The sequence below is a fragment of the Abramis brama genome (genome assembly GCF_963993115.1).
Source record: "Abramis brama genome assembly, chromosome: 20".
Taxonomy (NCBI): domain Eukaryota; kingdom Metazoa; phylum Chordata; class Actinopteri; order Cypriniformes; family Leuciscidae; genus Abramis; species Abramis brama.
In genome coordinates this window covers 32,799,888-32,813,970 of record NC_139982.1, presented here as the reverse complement: position 1 = coordinate 32,813,970, position 14,083 = coordinate 32,799,888, and the positions used below count along the sequence as shown (strand labels likewise).

The window sequence follows — 14,083 nt, the reverse complement described above, 5'->3', positions numbered from 1 at the left end:
TGCTTTTAATAATGTCAAATACTAGTGTAAATAATGCATACTTCCACGGCGCACTGCGAAAATACGATCCCCATGTTTAATGCCGTAGAAACCCAGTGTGCGATTCTTCTTCAGTGTGTTGTAATGATAGTTGACAAGTACTGTGTTTTCAACTGTGAAAGAAACGTAACAACATGAGGAACAGCAAACACACATGATATCACACACACATTTATTTATTTATGCATTTATTTATTTACACATTTCTGCTATCGAGATCCTTCGCTGATATCGGTGTTGGACAAAGAAAAGAAGAGAGGAATATACAGTCAAACAAACTTTATTCAGACATCTTCAACATTTCTCACATTATCAGTTTATTCGCTATAGTTTAGAAAACGGTAATAAAATATGAGCAGAACTCAGCTGATATTTGACTGGTTTTGTCCGTCCTTCTGTTAGACTGTCTCACACATGAATTATGTTGAATATCTGTCAGCTGTTAAATTTAACTACACAATTAGATAATACCAGTTTAGCTCAACCAGTGACCAAGCAATGCTTCATTGTGTTCAGTCTGTGCAAAAGAGCATTAGCAATTAAAGCTGCAGTCGGCATGATTTTTTTGATCATATTCACTGAAACCGACACTATGCTCCGACAGAACAACATAAATCAGCCGCTTTTAGGGAAAAAAGGAGGCGTTTTATTGGTTGACGCCTAGCCAATGAAATGGGACTTCTATTGTATGCGATGATGTTAGACGTTTATTTCTTTTAATATCAGTCAAATGCATTAAGCCATGTTAGCGTTTCAGAGCGTCGGGGACGCGGGTTTCATGACATCATCGCGTACAATAGAAGTCCCATTTCATTGGCCAATTAATAGACAACCCCCCCCCGCCCCCGCGCGCGCGCGTTACAATATCACATGCACACACCTGAAGTTCGCAGGTGCGTTGGATTGTACGAAAGCGTGATGGCGGAGAGAAAATCTACCAAAAAGCTTCCAATTCCTCGGTTAAAGCTACACTTTGTAACTTTTTAAGTTGATTCTTAGCAAAAAACACTTTGTCTATCAAAAGTATATGTGCTCATTCATGTGTAATTACTTCCACCAACTAATAAAGTATTCTTGTAAGCGTAGAATCTGCCACTTATAATCGGACGGGCAAATCTTGAATGGCGTCAGCCATGTTGTGCCTCCATCTTGAAAATACATTCGCCAAAGAGGGACATACCTGTAAATTCAAGCTTCGCCTTTCGCGTTTTACACTCAGTGACACCGTGACGCAGGCCCGGAGTGGGTAATCGGGAGAATCGGGCGAATTCCCAGTGGGCCGCTTCACTTTTAGGCCGGTCGAGGATTTTTTTTTTCTTTCACATTTCAATGTCACGTTAGTTACATAGGCTACACACGTTTCACATTCTGACACCGCAGCGCGCAGCCTCTGCATGGGTTGTACCATGTGAGGGAGTTCTCCCCTCCCCTCCTATAGAGTTGGTTGGGTCCATAGTCCGTCTTTTCCAAAACTTTTTCTCAGGTAGGCTACCGCGGCACCGCCGGCACCTACCGATAGCTGGGCCGTCCCTACCGTAACGGTACACGTCAGGGAGGATGGATGGGAGGAAAAGGCCAGGAGGTATGGAAGCTTTGTTTCCGCCACAGAATAAAACATTTTAAAAGATAATTGCGACTTTTTATCTCACAATTGCGAGTTTGCATCTCGCAATTCTGACTTTATTTCTCAGAATTGCGACATATAAAGTCAAAATTGCGTGAAATAAAGTCGCAATTGCGTGTTATAAAGTCAGAATTGCGAGATATAAAGTCAGAATTGCGTGATATAAAGTCGCAATTGTGTGTTATAAAGTCAGAATTGCGAAATATAAATTCAGAATTGTGTGAAATAAAGTCGCAATTGCTTCTTATAAAGTCAGAATTGCAAGATATAAAGTCAGAACTGAATGAAATAAAGTTGCAGTTGCTTATAAAGTCAGAACTGCAAGATATAGAGTCAGAATTGTGATATAAAGTCGCGTTATAAAGTCAGAATTGTGAAATATAAAGTCAGAATTGTGTGAAAAAGTCGCAATTGCTTCTTATAAAGTCTAAGTGAATTATTATTTAACCTTTACATTATTTGTTAACCCATGGTATTAATACAAACTACACAACAGTAAGAGCTGAACTGTTGCTTCATTTATCCAATTTAGAAAAAGTGCTAATTTGGAATTCCACCATGGAAAAAGTGGGCCGGTCTTGGGCCTGAAACTCCCGGGCTGAAAAGTGGCCCCACACCGGCCCTGCCGTGACGAATGCGAGGGGGAGATTACTCGCGACTGCCGGCAGATTTGAAAGATTGCTGATGGAGGATCTCTCCTGTTCTCGAGGACAGAGTCGCCAAGAATTAAAACGTCAACGCGACAGGCAAATCAGCAAGACCAAAGTCAATACCGGAGTAACTTCTCCCAGATGGAAAGAGCGGATGCCGAAGTTGCCTGCTTTCTTCTCGACAGGTAATTCAGCCTATTTGTGTAAATTCGAAGTTTTATAGTCGCTTGTCTAACCATAGCATGGTTGTGCATAACACCAGAACGACCTCTAGTATAACTTGCGTTACTTTTCCTCGCGTCAGTGGTGAAAAAGTATTGTTTACCTTGTAACACATAAATCTGTGCTGCGACGGATCACAGGAGATGAATAGTTTTAAAGGCGCAATTGGACGAAGTCGAACGGGAAGCCATGTTAATCTTGGAATAATACGGCCACCGTAGGAGTTAAAACGCCCTCGGAATTGAAAGGAACAGAAACTAATATTCACTGGGTAGTCATACAATTTCACCGCTAGATGGGGGAAAATATCACACAGTGTAGCTTTAACAAATAAATAAATATATAAAATCCACAAAATTCTAAATAGATAAATATATAATCAAATAAATGTGGAAATAAATAAAGAGATAAACACATAAATCCACCTATTCCTGCATATTAAATATATATAATTTTTTTTAATGGAAATGTTAAACTGAAAGTTGTCTTTTTTCCTTTTAACCGTTTATTAATTTTTTTTTTTATGTAGCTCCGTATTTACTTTTACTTTTGATGGTGTCAATCAAGCATCAGAAGTCGGTCTCTGTGCCACCATTGGCTGACACTGTTGAGGACAGTAGCTACACAATCTGCGGATTACAATTTCTGTTTCATATCACATTATTATTATTATTATTATGTTTATTTTATTATTTATGTGTTTTCCTAAGTCTCATTTAAATGTCTGTTCTCATGTCATATACATTTTAGGGTTGGTGATGTCACTAACCCTGGAGGAATGTCGTGTAGTTCCTACCAGCCGATTAATCTCACTTCTTAAATCTCTTCATTATATAAATAATACAAAATCCCTAAGATCAGATGTATAAAATATTATGAAGAAATATTGAAAGAAAATACATGCACTTAAAAGCTTTGCTTGTATGTGTATGTTATTGTGTCAATACAATTGTAGGGTATGCATTTTTGTCATATCTCTTTGCCATGTCATACTTTGTTTTTCATTGTTTTTTTTATTATTATTATTTTTATGTATATGTATTTATATGGAATTCCTTGACAATGTTCTTATGTTATTGAGCAGTAATAAAATAAATAAATAAATAAATAAATAAATAAAGTTCCTACCAGCCGTTTGTTGAATCCTTAAAAAGCGATTTTTAAAAAAAGTAAATATCTCCCTTTGCTTTAAACTATGAGCGTCGTAAAGTTTGCAGATGTTGTTTATGTTCAAACATCAACATTACACACTAACTAAAGTTAGAAAAGTCAAATCATAATCAACCACCCCTTTAAATCTCAGGCTTCAGTTAATAAGAGCTGAATCTACATTTAAATACAGATTTTCTTGGTTAACATCACAATCTACTTCACATATGTTCGCTAATGTACACAGAAGACTGAAGTGTTGGACTTACGTTGGTCTTCAGGAATGAGTTTTCTCTTTAACTCCTGCACTGTGGTGTTCCTGAACTCCTCTTCTGAATTCGCCACAGAAACTGTTGTTTCCACGTTTCCGTGTCTCGTATTTGTAAAGTGGATCTGGAAACTCATGTTGAATGTGCTCGAACTTTAACTATATTCCCTCAGGATCTAGTAGTAACTGCACTGATGCTCACAGTGATGATAGTTTAGCAACGGCCGTCGCCAAGACCGTAAATATCTCTTAGCAACCGTAACCAGGGCGGCGCACGCGGCATTCGGTCATTTATTGAGATTTAAAAAAAAAAAAAAAAATCTATCGCCAGAAAAGTAGTTTTTACTATTGCATGATGTAAATAAGTCTAAAAACTTAGATACCGTGTAATACTTGCCTTTTAATCTTGATTATGTGTAAGAAAACGTGACCTACCAATTCTGGTTGATGTTCTCGGGATTCCCGATGAGATTGAGATATTGACCGGTACAGTGATATGATGCAAAGGTTTGGTCAGCGAGAAGTCCCAGTCCTGTGCATGACCAAAACTGCGTGCTGGACTATATAATCTGCACATCACAGGATAACTCAGTGGATGAAAACATACTGAATCCTGTAGCATTGAGAACTCATGCTGACTGCATCCTCCTAACGGGAGCCGCTCTGGATAACTGAGTTAATGATGCGACCCATTCCCAGACCAGGAGTAACACAGAGGATCATATTCACCAACGCATCCACAGTCTACAATACCAGGCAGTGATCATTCCTGATGGTTTGATTGCCCATCTACGGCCCTTTAAGTCTAAATAATTTACCATCTATGGAAACATTGTCATTCCCTTTAAAATGTATAGAAATAAAATATATATATTTTTTATTTATTTAAAAACTATATTTTAACAGAGGGAAAGAAGTGTGACTCTGGAATGCTGGCAGAATCTGGGCTGTTGGCATTAACATCATGCCGTGTCTGTAGATGGTCATCCAGTGTGTGTGTGTGTGTGTGTGTGGGGACCCAGTGTGTGTGTGTGGGGACCCAGTGTGTGTGGGGGGGGACCCAGTGTGTGTGTGTGGGGACCCAGTGTGTGTGGGGGGGGGACCCAGGGGGACCCAGTGTGTGTGTGGGGGGACCCAGTGTGTGTGTGTGGACCCAGTGTGTGTGTGTGTGGACCCAGTGTGTGTGTGTGTGTGGACCCAGTGTGTGTGTGTGTGTGTGTGGACCCAGTGTGTGTGTGTGTGTGTGGACCCAGTGTGTGTGTGTGGACCCAGTGTGTGTGTGTGTGGACCCAGTGTGTATGTGTGTGGACCCAGTGTGTGTGTGTGTGGACCCAGTGTGTGTGTGTGTGTGGACCCAGTGTGTGTATGTGTGTGTGTGTGTACCCAGTGTACCTGTTTTTCTATCCCGGTGGGGACTTCAACCTGAATGCACACAGACTCATGGGGACTCGTGTCACAGTGGGGACCTAAATAGAGGTCCCCATGGGTAAACAAGCTTATAAATCATACAGAATGAGTTTTTTTGGAAATGTAAAAATGCAGAAAGTTTCCTGTGATGGGTAGGTTTAGGGGTAGGGTTAGTGTAAGGAGATAGAATATACCGTTTGTACAGTATAAAAACCATTAAGTCTATGGAGAGTCCCCACAAAGATAGTAAACCAGACATGTGTGTGTGTGCGTGTGTGTGTGTGGACCCAGTGTGTGTGTGTGTGTGGGGGGACCCAGTGTGTGGGGACCCAGTGTGTGTGTACGGGGATCTAGTGTCTGTGTACGGGGACCCAGTGTGTGTGTACGGGGATCTAGTGTCTGTGTACGGGGACCCAGTGTGTGTGTACGGGGACCCAGTGTGTGTGTGGGGACCCAGTGTGTGTACAGGGACCCAGTGTGTGTGTACGGGGACCCAGTGTGTGTGTGTGGGGACCCAGTGTGTGTGTGTGGGGACCCAGTGTGTGTGGGGACCCAGTGAGTGTGTGTGGGGACCCAGTGAGTGTGTATGGGGACTCAGTGAGTGTGTACGGGGACCCAGTAAGTGTGTGTGGGGACCCAGTGAGTGTGTGTGGGGACCCAGTGAGTGTGTGTGGGGACCCAGTGTCTGTGTACGGGGACCCAGTGTGTATGTATGGGGACTCAGTGTGTGTGTGGGGACCCAGTGAGTGTGTGTGGGGACCCAGTGAGTGTGTGTGGGGACCCAGTGTCTGTGTACGGGGACCCAGTGTGTATGTGTGGGGACTTAGTGTGTGTGTGGGGACCCAGTGAGTGTGTGTGGGGACCCAGTGTCTGTGTACGGGGACCCAGTGTGTATGTATGGGGACTCAGTGTGTGTGTGGGGACCCAGTGAGTGTGTGTGGGGACCCAGTGTCTGTGTACGGGGACCCAGTGTGTATGTGTGGGGATTTGCACACACAGACAATGATCAAAACATCCGTGTTTTGAATTGGAAGTTGTAGATTAATAGTCACAAATGTGTAAAATGACATACACAAATATTTGCAACATTTACATTTTGCACTTTACTTCAGTTTCACTGCAAAATGTCAAGTCGGCACTTACAACCTCTCAGATCTGGCAGATCTATGAGTTCAAATCCTAGTGCTGACTTTTGCTACTCTTTTGATTTTGCTACTCTTTTGTCTGACGTGTGCCATCGACAAGCTGTTCAAATTGTATTGGGTTTGCAATGTAGAATATCCTGTCCAACTCACATCCGTCTTTAATTTCTTTGAAAATGTGTATGACATTGCTTTCTCTGGTGGGAAGAGACCTAAAGTTTTGGAGCTTATTTCAAAGCTTCAAGCTCTTTCCTAAGTTGTACCGCCATGTACATATGTCCGAAATCAACTTCAAAAGACATCCGGAAACTTTTAAGTCATCTTAGGCATGTCCATGCACTTTCTGATGGACAGGATTATACATTTGTTTGTAGTCAAAACAACTGTCAACGAACATCCCATAACTTCAGTTCTTATGCTAAACATCTAAATAGAAAGCATGCTCAAGCTGCAAACCCAGAACTTGTAGAACAAGACTCTGACATTAGGCGCATTTCCATTACAAATTTGCGCAAAACTTTTTCGATTTTTTTCTAAATGTTGATAAAAAACTATTGCGAAATGACAGCGTTTCCATTAACCGATGTTATGCGACTAAAACTAAATTTTTTCCTCTCGCGATCAGTAAAATCATTCCAAAAGCCATGGCAACAGACGCTGGTAGGATTATGTACTATATCCCAGCCGCTGCACTGGCCATTATTATTAATGGAAGGAGATGTGTGTGTGTTTTCAAAGCATTAATGGTGAGGAACGACCCTTATTATACTGTGAGCGGCTCATATGAGGAGTTTCTGGGTGTTTCTCCCTCAGATCTGCTTCGAGGTCTTGATTGTGGCATTTATTTGAGGTTTAGAATCCATTATTCCTCTAATTCTTTTGTCTTTTATGAATTTAATAAAGAAATCTGTCTTGTCTTCTGTCCAAACACACCACGTCAGCTGACCTGTAAATGTGCAAAAACTGTTTCCATTGCAGTTTTGCGAAATAGTTCTTTTTCGAATTTCCTGAAAAACCTCCTCATGAGATTGGAAAAACTTTTTTGCGATAAATGGGAGTTTTTGAGAAAATTACGTGTTTCCACTGGGTGTATTTTCAATTCGCAATTTCAATTTGACGGGTAATCGAAACGCGGCTACTAGCATGAGTGAGAGCTTCTCAGCTGCATCTTGCTCTGCTGCTGTTGATGTTCTACAGACTAATTTTGATGGCTCCAGTAACTGCAGCACTTCTGACTACCAAAGCTGTGCATTTGTTGCAAAAATGTTCTCCTCTTCAAATACCCTGACCGACGTGCAAAGAAGCATCACATGCACAGAAGAACGACTCTGTGAAACCCTGGACTGTGTGCAAGAGAGAATCTCTGCTTAATCGTTACTCTATACCCAATGATGAACTGCAGACTTTGAGGAAAGATTTTGAAAGAGGATGAAATATGTTTGAGGAAGTTGATGCCCCCTTCAAAACGACCCAGTATTTCGCTGAAAGCCACTCTTGTCTTTTATCAAGCCAACAGAAATCTTCCTTGGAGACAGAGGTGACACTGCAAGAAAGCAAGGTAAATTAACTCAAGTGTTAATTGCAGATACATGTCAGTACATCTCGATTATTGATACCCTGAAGTTTCTTAATGACAATGAACAAATGCAAAAGCTCTTTCAACCGAAAGTGATGGTAAAGTGCGTGACTACTGTGATGGCTCACATTTTAAAAATGACAAATTGTACAGTAGATTTCCTCAAGCTTTACAAATTCAGCTTTATTTTGATGATTTTGAAACAACAAATCCTTTAGGCTCTAAAACCAAAGTTCACAAAATGGGAGCAGTTTAGTCTTGTTTGAGGGATTTACCCGCTAGATTTAACTCGTCTCTTGAAAACATCCTCCTGTGTTTTAATTCCATTGACAAAGAAGTTTATGGTTTCAACAAAATATTTGAGCCATTGTTGGATGATATTAAATTTCTTTCCGAAAAGTGTGGAATTATGACGTAATAGTGCAGCGAAAAATCCGCCTTAGCAGAAGAATATCAACGCCTACGTCTACATCAACGTGTTTTTAGCCCCGCCCACTGGAGCGTTAGTGAATAGTTAAATGCGAAAGAATGCGAAAACATCGACACAGGATCAATACCATTACTTTCTAAACGATCCTAATTCTAGGAAAGTGTTTGTTTTTTTCAAACAATGTGAATTTCTCAGCAGTGCATTCGGTACATTTCACTGTGGATTATTTGATAATCAGTTGCAATTTCGGCGCAGGCTTTTGCAAACATACTTTCACGATATGGATCTGCCAACAGACAGAAACAAGAGTGCAGAAGAGAGTCTGATGGAGAGTCTGGGAGACCAGAAAGAGACTTTCCCAGCCATGATAACACCAGACAAGAGTTGAAGCAGGGTCCTTGTCTTCTTTTGAGCGGACAATCGTCAAGTCAAGACACATTTATTTATACAGCGCTTTTTACAACACAGAGTGTTTCAAAGCAGCTTTACAGAGATAACAGAAAAATAATGCAACAAAGTTTGTTTCCAGAAGAAAAAAACATCACAGTCCAGCTTAAGGAAGTTCAGTGATGGTTCATTTTTGTTATAAAAAAAACAAAAAAACATATATATATATATATTATAAATAATATTTTTTAATAAAAAAAAATCATATTGCTGTGTTCTTTCTGTTGTTATGGTTCGTTTTATTATTGTTTGGGTTTGTTGATTATTGTGTGTTTATTGTGTGTCAATTGTGAGCTGACTGCAGTACGGCTGATGGCCCGAGACACAATTCCCCATGTGGGATAATACAGTTTGCTTTTCCGTACATGAAGAGACTTGAGCCTATAGATGCAGGGAACTCACCCAGCTGGAAATCCACATGCTAATGTTTGAGTTTAAAGGGATACTTCAGGATTTAGCATTAAGCTTTGTATCAGTAGAAAACCTGTAGTATTTTCGAATTACCGTGCTTCCCTCCCTCATGTCCCTCTGAGACGAGAGATTTATGTATTTTTTGTCTGGAAAAAATCCTCCGATGACGCAAAAATCGTCATTTTGTGTCATTAGAGGATTTTTTGGCCACAGGCTAAAGACTACAGCCAGTAGGAGGCGCTGTCCCGCATGTCTTCAACCTGCCCGTAGGGGGATCTCACTCACAGAATGTACAAGCAGTGTCAGCCATCTTTCTTTGGAAGCTAAGCTAGCAGGCTCTTGTTCTGTGGGGAAAGCTGAGTAGTAGGGGTTACCATCCTCTTTTTCCCAGACATGTCCGGCCGTCGAGATCGTCCAAAATGTCCGGGATTCAGCTTTTGCTTTCTGCAGTCGCCATTCATTGTTTACATGCACACCTTTTGTTTCAATCTAACTGAATTCATTCCGATTGGTGAATCTGAATGTAGTGTTTACATGAACGCTAAACAAGTGATCGGTTGATGTGCGTTATAGCATTGCTAAGAAAATTCTCGCTCCTCCGTGAGAGATACGAGACCGGCGCGCAAGGGCGTAGATTTGGTTTGAACATTGGGGGGGTTGAGGTTTAGGTATGCCTCCTACACTGTAAAAAAAAATTACATCCCCAAGTCAAAAATTTCAAGTGACCGATAACATCTAAATTTTTCAATTAGTCTGACGTATTATTTCTCATTGAGCCAATGTTAACAGACTATTGCAACAAGAATTTCACTTGGGCCAATTGAAAAATTTAGATGTTATCGGTCACTTGAAATTTTTGATTTGGGAGGGTTAGAAATTTTTTACAGTGTAATATTGTGATCATGGTATAAATATTGGGGGGGTTGTAATGCATAGATTTAAATATTGGGGGGGTTATCTCCCCCCCATCCCCCCCACAAACTACGCCCCTGCCGGCGCGTCTCAGTAATCACGCCACCGGCCTCGCGCTGTTCTCCCGCGGCCCTCAGCTTCGTCCTGCTCGCCACAGTAAACATGATGAATGGCGACTGTAGAACGCAAAAGCCGAATCCCGGACATTTTGTGCGATCTCAAAAACCCGGGCAGACTTGTTGTCACGGAGACTCACTAGTAGCCTAGCCTTGTTGTTTAACTGCTCTCTAACCGGTAGGCGCGGCTTGGGAGTGGCCTCCTAGGGCAGTGAAGCAAGTGCATTCTGGGAGTTGTTGTCTTTCATCCACATAAGCCAAAAATACATTTTCTGGCTTTTCTCAGTCTAGAAAGCTCCAAATTCAAAAATAATTTCACATTTCTACTACATAAATGGCCCAATTTAAATACACATTCATCTTTCCAGAGGTGAAGTATCCCTTTAACTCTGAGTTTTGGAGATCTCTCTCTTTTTTAAATTGTGAATAATGGTGATGTTTTATTTAAGAAAACTGAGATAACTTTACTTATCTCTCCTTTTCTTGCAGAATTTTTTAACTGGACCTCTTATCTGGCTGGACCTATTTACACACACACTCACACACACGCGTGCGCACGCAGACACACACACACACATGCTTGCTCGCACGCACGCACACACACACACACTCTCTCTCTCTCTCTCTCGCACACGCACACACACACACACACACACATTATCTTTATCTAAATTACACTAGACAGTTAATGTTATGTTCTGACATGTTCAGTGACACACTGCTTTACGCACACTATACACTAGGGTTGGGCGATATACCTCATGACATTGTTATGCGCATCTCGTCAGTAAAGCCGGTTCCTTGATTAGTAGTAAATCGCCATCATGATTCAGATTTCGCTTGGCACAACTACTAGAAGACAGACGGGTTGCTCACGTCACATCTACGTCGTCAAGCTCAGTTTGAGTCTGCGCAGTACGCTCAGCCATCAGGAAGTTAGTGCTTCTAATTGACTTCACTTGTCTCCGTTGAATCCAATGGGGTCGCTGTGTCCAGTTTATATACTGTCTATGGTTCAGATGGAGCGGCATTCACTACAAAGAGCCGTAGTTAACTGACAAGCTGAGCCATATCGCATTAATTATCGCAGGCGATACATCCGCGATATTAATGCGATATGGCTCAGCTTGCAGTGGTGGAGGAAGTACTGAATCTCACCCAGATAGCAATTACATTTGGGCCACATGTGGGTATTATCTGGCACATATGGCCTAGATGTGGCATGGCTGAACAGATATGGGCCAAATCGTAGCCATATTTGTTTTGCCATAACTTTAAAATCTGCGGGAAATGCTGTCTTGGTTCACAACTTATTTTGAGGTATATGGCCCAGATAACAACGAACACATGAGGACCATATGTGGTTGAGCTATGGCACACAGTGAGAAACACCGACTTGTGGTAAACATTTGGCTTATACGTGGAAAAACACAGGAATCCTGAAATCAAGTGCGGCAAACATCCGCCGTTCCACACCTCAGGTTGCTCTGCATCTTCCCTCCTATTGGTGGAGAGACTACGGCGCGAGTTTTTTTTATTTATTTTTTTTTTTTACTACGGCGCGAGTTTGACTGAGACGCTGGGCAGCTGACGCCATTTACTCTGCTTTCCTCACGACTGTGTACATTCAGGTTAGGTAAGTGATGTTTTGGCATTTTAAAGTCATATAAATGAAATATGCAGCATTATTTGTCAATATTGCATGTTATTATGCGTTTAGTTATTCGTTCCATCGAGGAAGGGGTTGAACTAGCTAATATTTTCCTCAGTTTACTGCTATAACTTACAATAAAGTTTAATGTAACTTAACCGTTAACTTAGGCTATAGCAGTTCGCTGGTTTGTCGTTTTAAATTAAGATGTTTTTGTTTATAAATCAACAGCTCACTGTCGTACACAATAAAATAGTATACCGTAGTTTGTCATTGTGTAGTAGCCTATTTGTGAATTAACGTGCAGGTGACGCGGTCCAATGTCGGTGTTACTGTTTGTCAAAAAACCTAAATCCTAATTTGTGTTCACAATCATTCAACTAATCATAATAATATAAAAATGCCAAGAATAAACACATTAATATGTGTGCATTATTGTATGTATCTTTATTTAACTCTGAAATGATATTCAACCAAGACTTTTTCTCATGACTTTTCCCTCTTTAAAATTAAAGTTTTAATGTTAACGTTAGGCTATAATTAGTGTCAAGTCACAATACCAAAATTATGACTTTCGATACAAAACCTGAACATTAACATGAACTAATAATGAACTGCACTTCTACTGCATTTATTAATATGTGTTAATGTTAATTTCAACATTTACTAACACATTCAATATAAAAAAATTGTACTTGTTAACTTTAGTATGCACTGTGAACTAACATGAACAAACAATGAATTGCTGTATTTCTGTTAACTATCAATTAATTGAGCAGCCATTCACTGCCATTATAAAGCTTGGAAGAGGCAGGACATTTTTATAATTACTCTGATTTCTAACGATAGAGATTATATACCATGCTATGGTATACTGTCATACCGCCCAGCCCTAATGTGCGGTATGGGTGGGGCAATGACAATAATTTCCATATTAAAATAGAAAATATGGTTTCAGATGGAGTAAGTAATAGTTTATAGTTCATTTTTTAATATAAAAGCACTTTCATTTTAGGGTGGTCTATTTAAATGCATATTTCAACCACTTACACAATGTGTTTTTTTCCTATCAGATTACCTGTCTGGGTCTGGTTGGTGGCTTTGACCTGAATAACACCGTGTGGAGAGTGCTGAAAGCCACTTTTACAACTGCTGCAGCACGTTATGAATTGGAGAGAAGTCAATGGGAAGATTGGTGTCCAACGCCTGGTCTTAAAGGAAGTTGTCATTGGTGAGACCTTTTTTAGAAGTCACTTTTATTTGTATAGCACTTTGCACAATACACAACTTTTCAAAACCGCTTTAGAACATTGTATTTTTATTTCTGTTATCTCAGTATCGAACCAAACAACTTTTTTTTGTCATTACCTGATCACATCCGTGGCTCATTTAAGTGACTGCATTTTTTATTTAGAAGTTTTATGTTTTGTTTTTAAAGAAAGTTATTTTTTATATATTGCGAATCATATCGTTTCAATTATACATTTTAAAGCTGTAATCACAATATAAGATTATCATTCTGTCAAAGTCTCATACCAGCGCATGCCTACAACTATCTGTATTTAGTTCATTATCACTGTGTATTTAAAAGGTTAGTTTACCCAAAAATGAAAATTCTGTCAGTAATTACTCACCCATGTTGTTCCAACCCCCGTAAGACCTTCGTTCATCTTCGGAACACAAATTAAAATTTATATGATGAAATCTGAGAGCTGCCTCACTCCTCCATAGGCTTCTCTGTTATTGAAACTTGCCAGCCCAGAAAGTTAGTAAAGACATTGTTAAAATAGTCCAAGAATACAATGGCTGAACCTTAAGTTTATCAAGTGTCGAAAATAAATTATTTATTTAAAAATTTTCTTATGGGTTTTTTGTGCGCAAAATAAGCTAAAATAAAGACTTTATTCAACGTAGTGTAACAGCGCAGCGCTTCTGTGTTGTACGTCAGAACGTAGGCTCACGATTGGCCAGCATCCCACACATGACCAGCGTCGGCCAATAGTGAGTCTACGCTCTGACGTACAACCCAGAAGTTGGAA

The 14,083-nt window shown here is 40.3% G+C and overlaps 1 protein-coding gene and 1 long non-coding RNA gene across 2 annotated transcripts in view; one reads left to right on the top strand and one right to left on the bottom strand.

The window, feature by feature from the left end:
* LOC311071313 (uncharacterized protein) overlaps positions 1–14,083 on the bottom strand; it is a 28,909-nt gene that overhangs the window by 10,464 nt on the left and 4,362 nt on the right. Inside the window, exon 2 of the mRNA XM_084095670.1 lies at positions 42–152. Coding sequence (XP_083951796.1) covers positions 42–152 — 111 coding nt within the window. The remainder of the gene's footprint in view (positions 1–41; positions 153–14,083) is intronic.
* Positions 11,550–14,083, top strand: part of LOC311071316 — a 171,532-nt gene continuing 168,998 nt past the window's right edge. Inside the window, exons 1-2 of the long non-coding RNA XR_014603808.1 lie at positions 11,550–12,029; positions 13,118–13,275. This is a non-coding gene — a long non-coding RNA (uncharacterized lncRNA). The remainder of the gene's footprint in view (positions 12,030–13,117; positions 13,276–14,083) is intronic.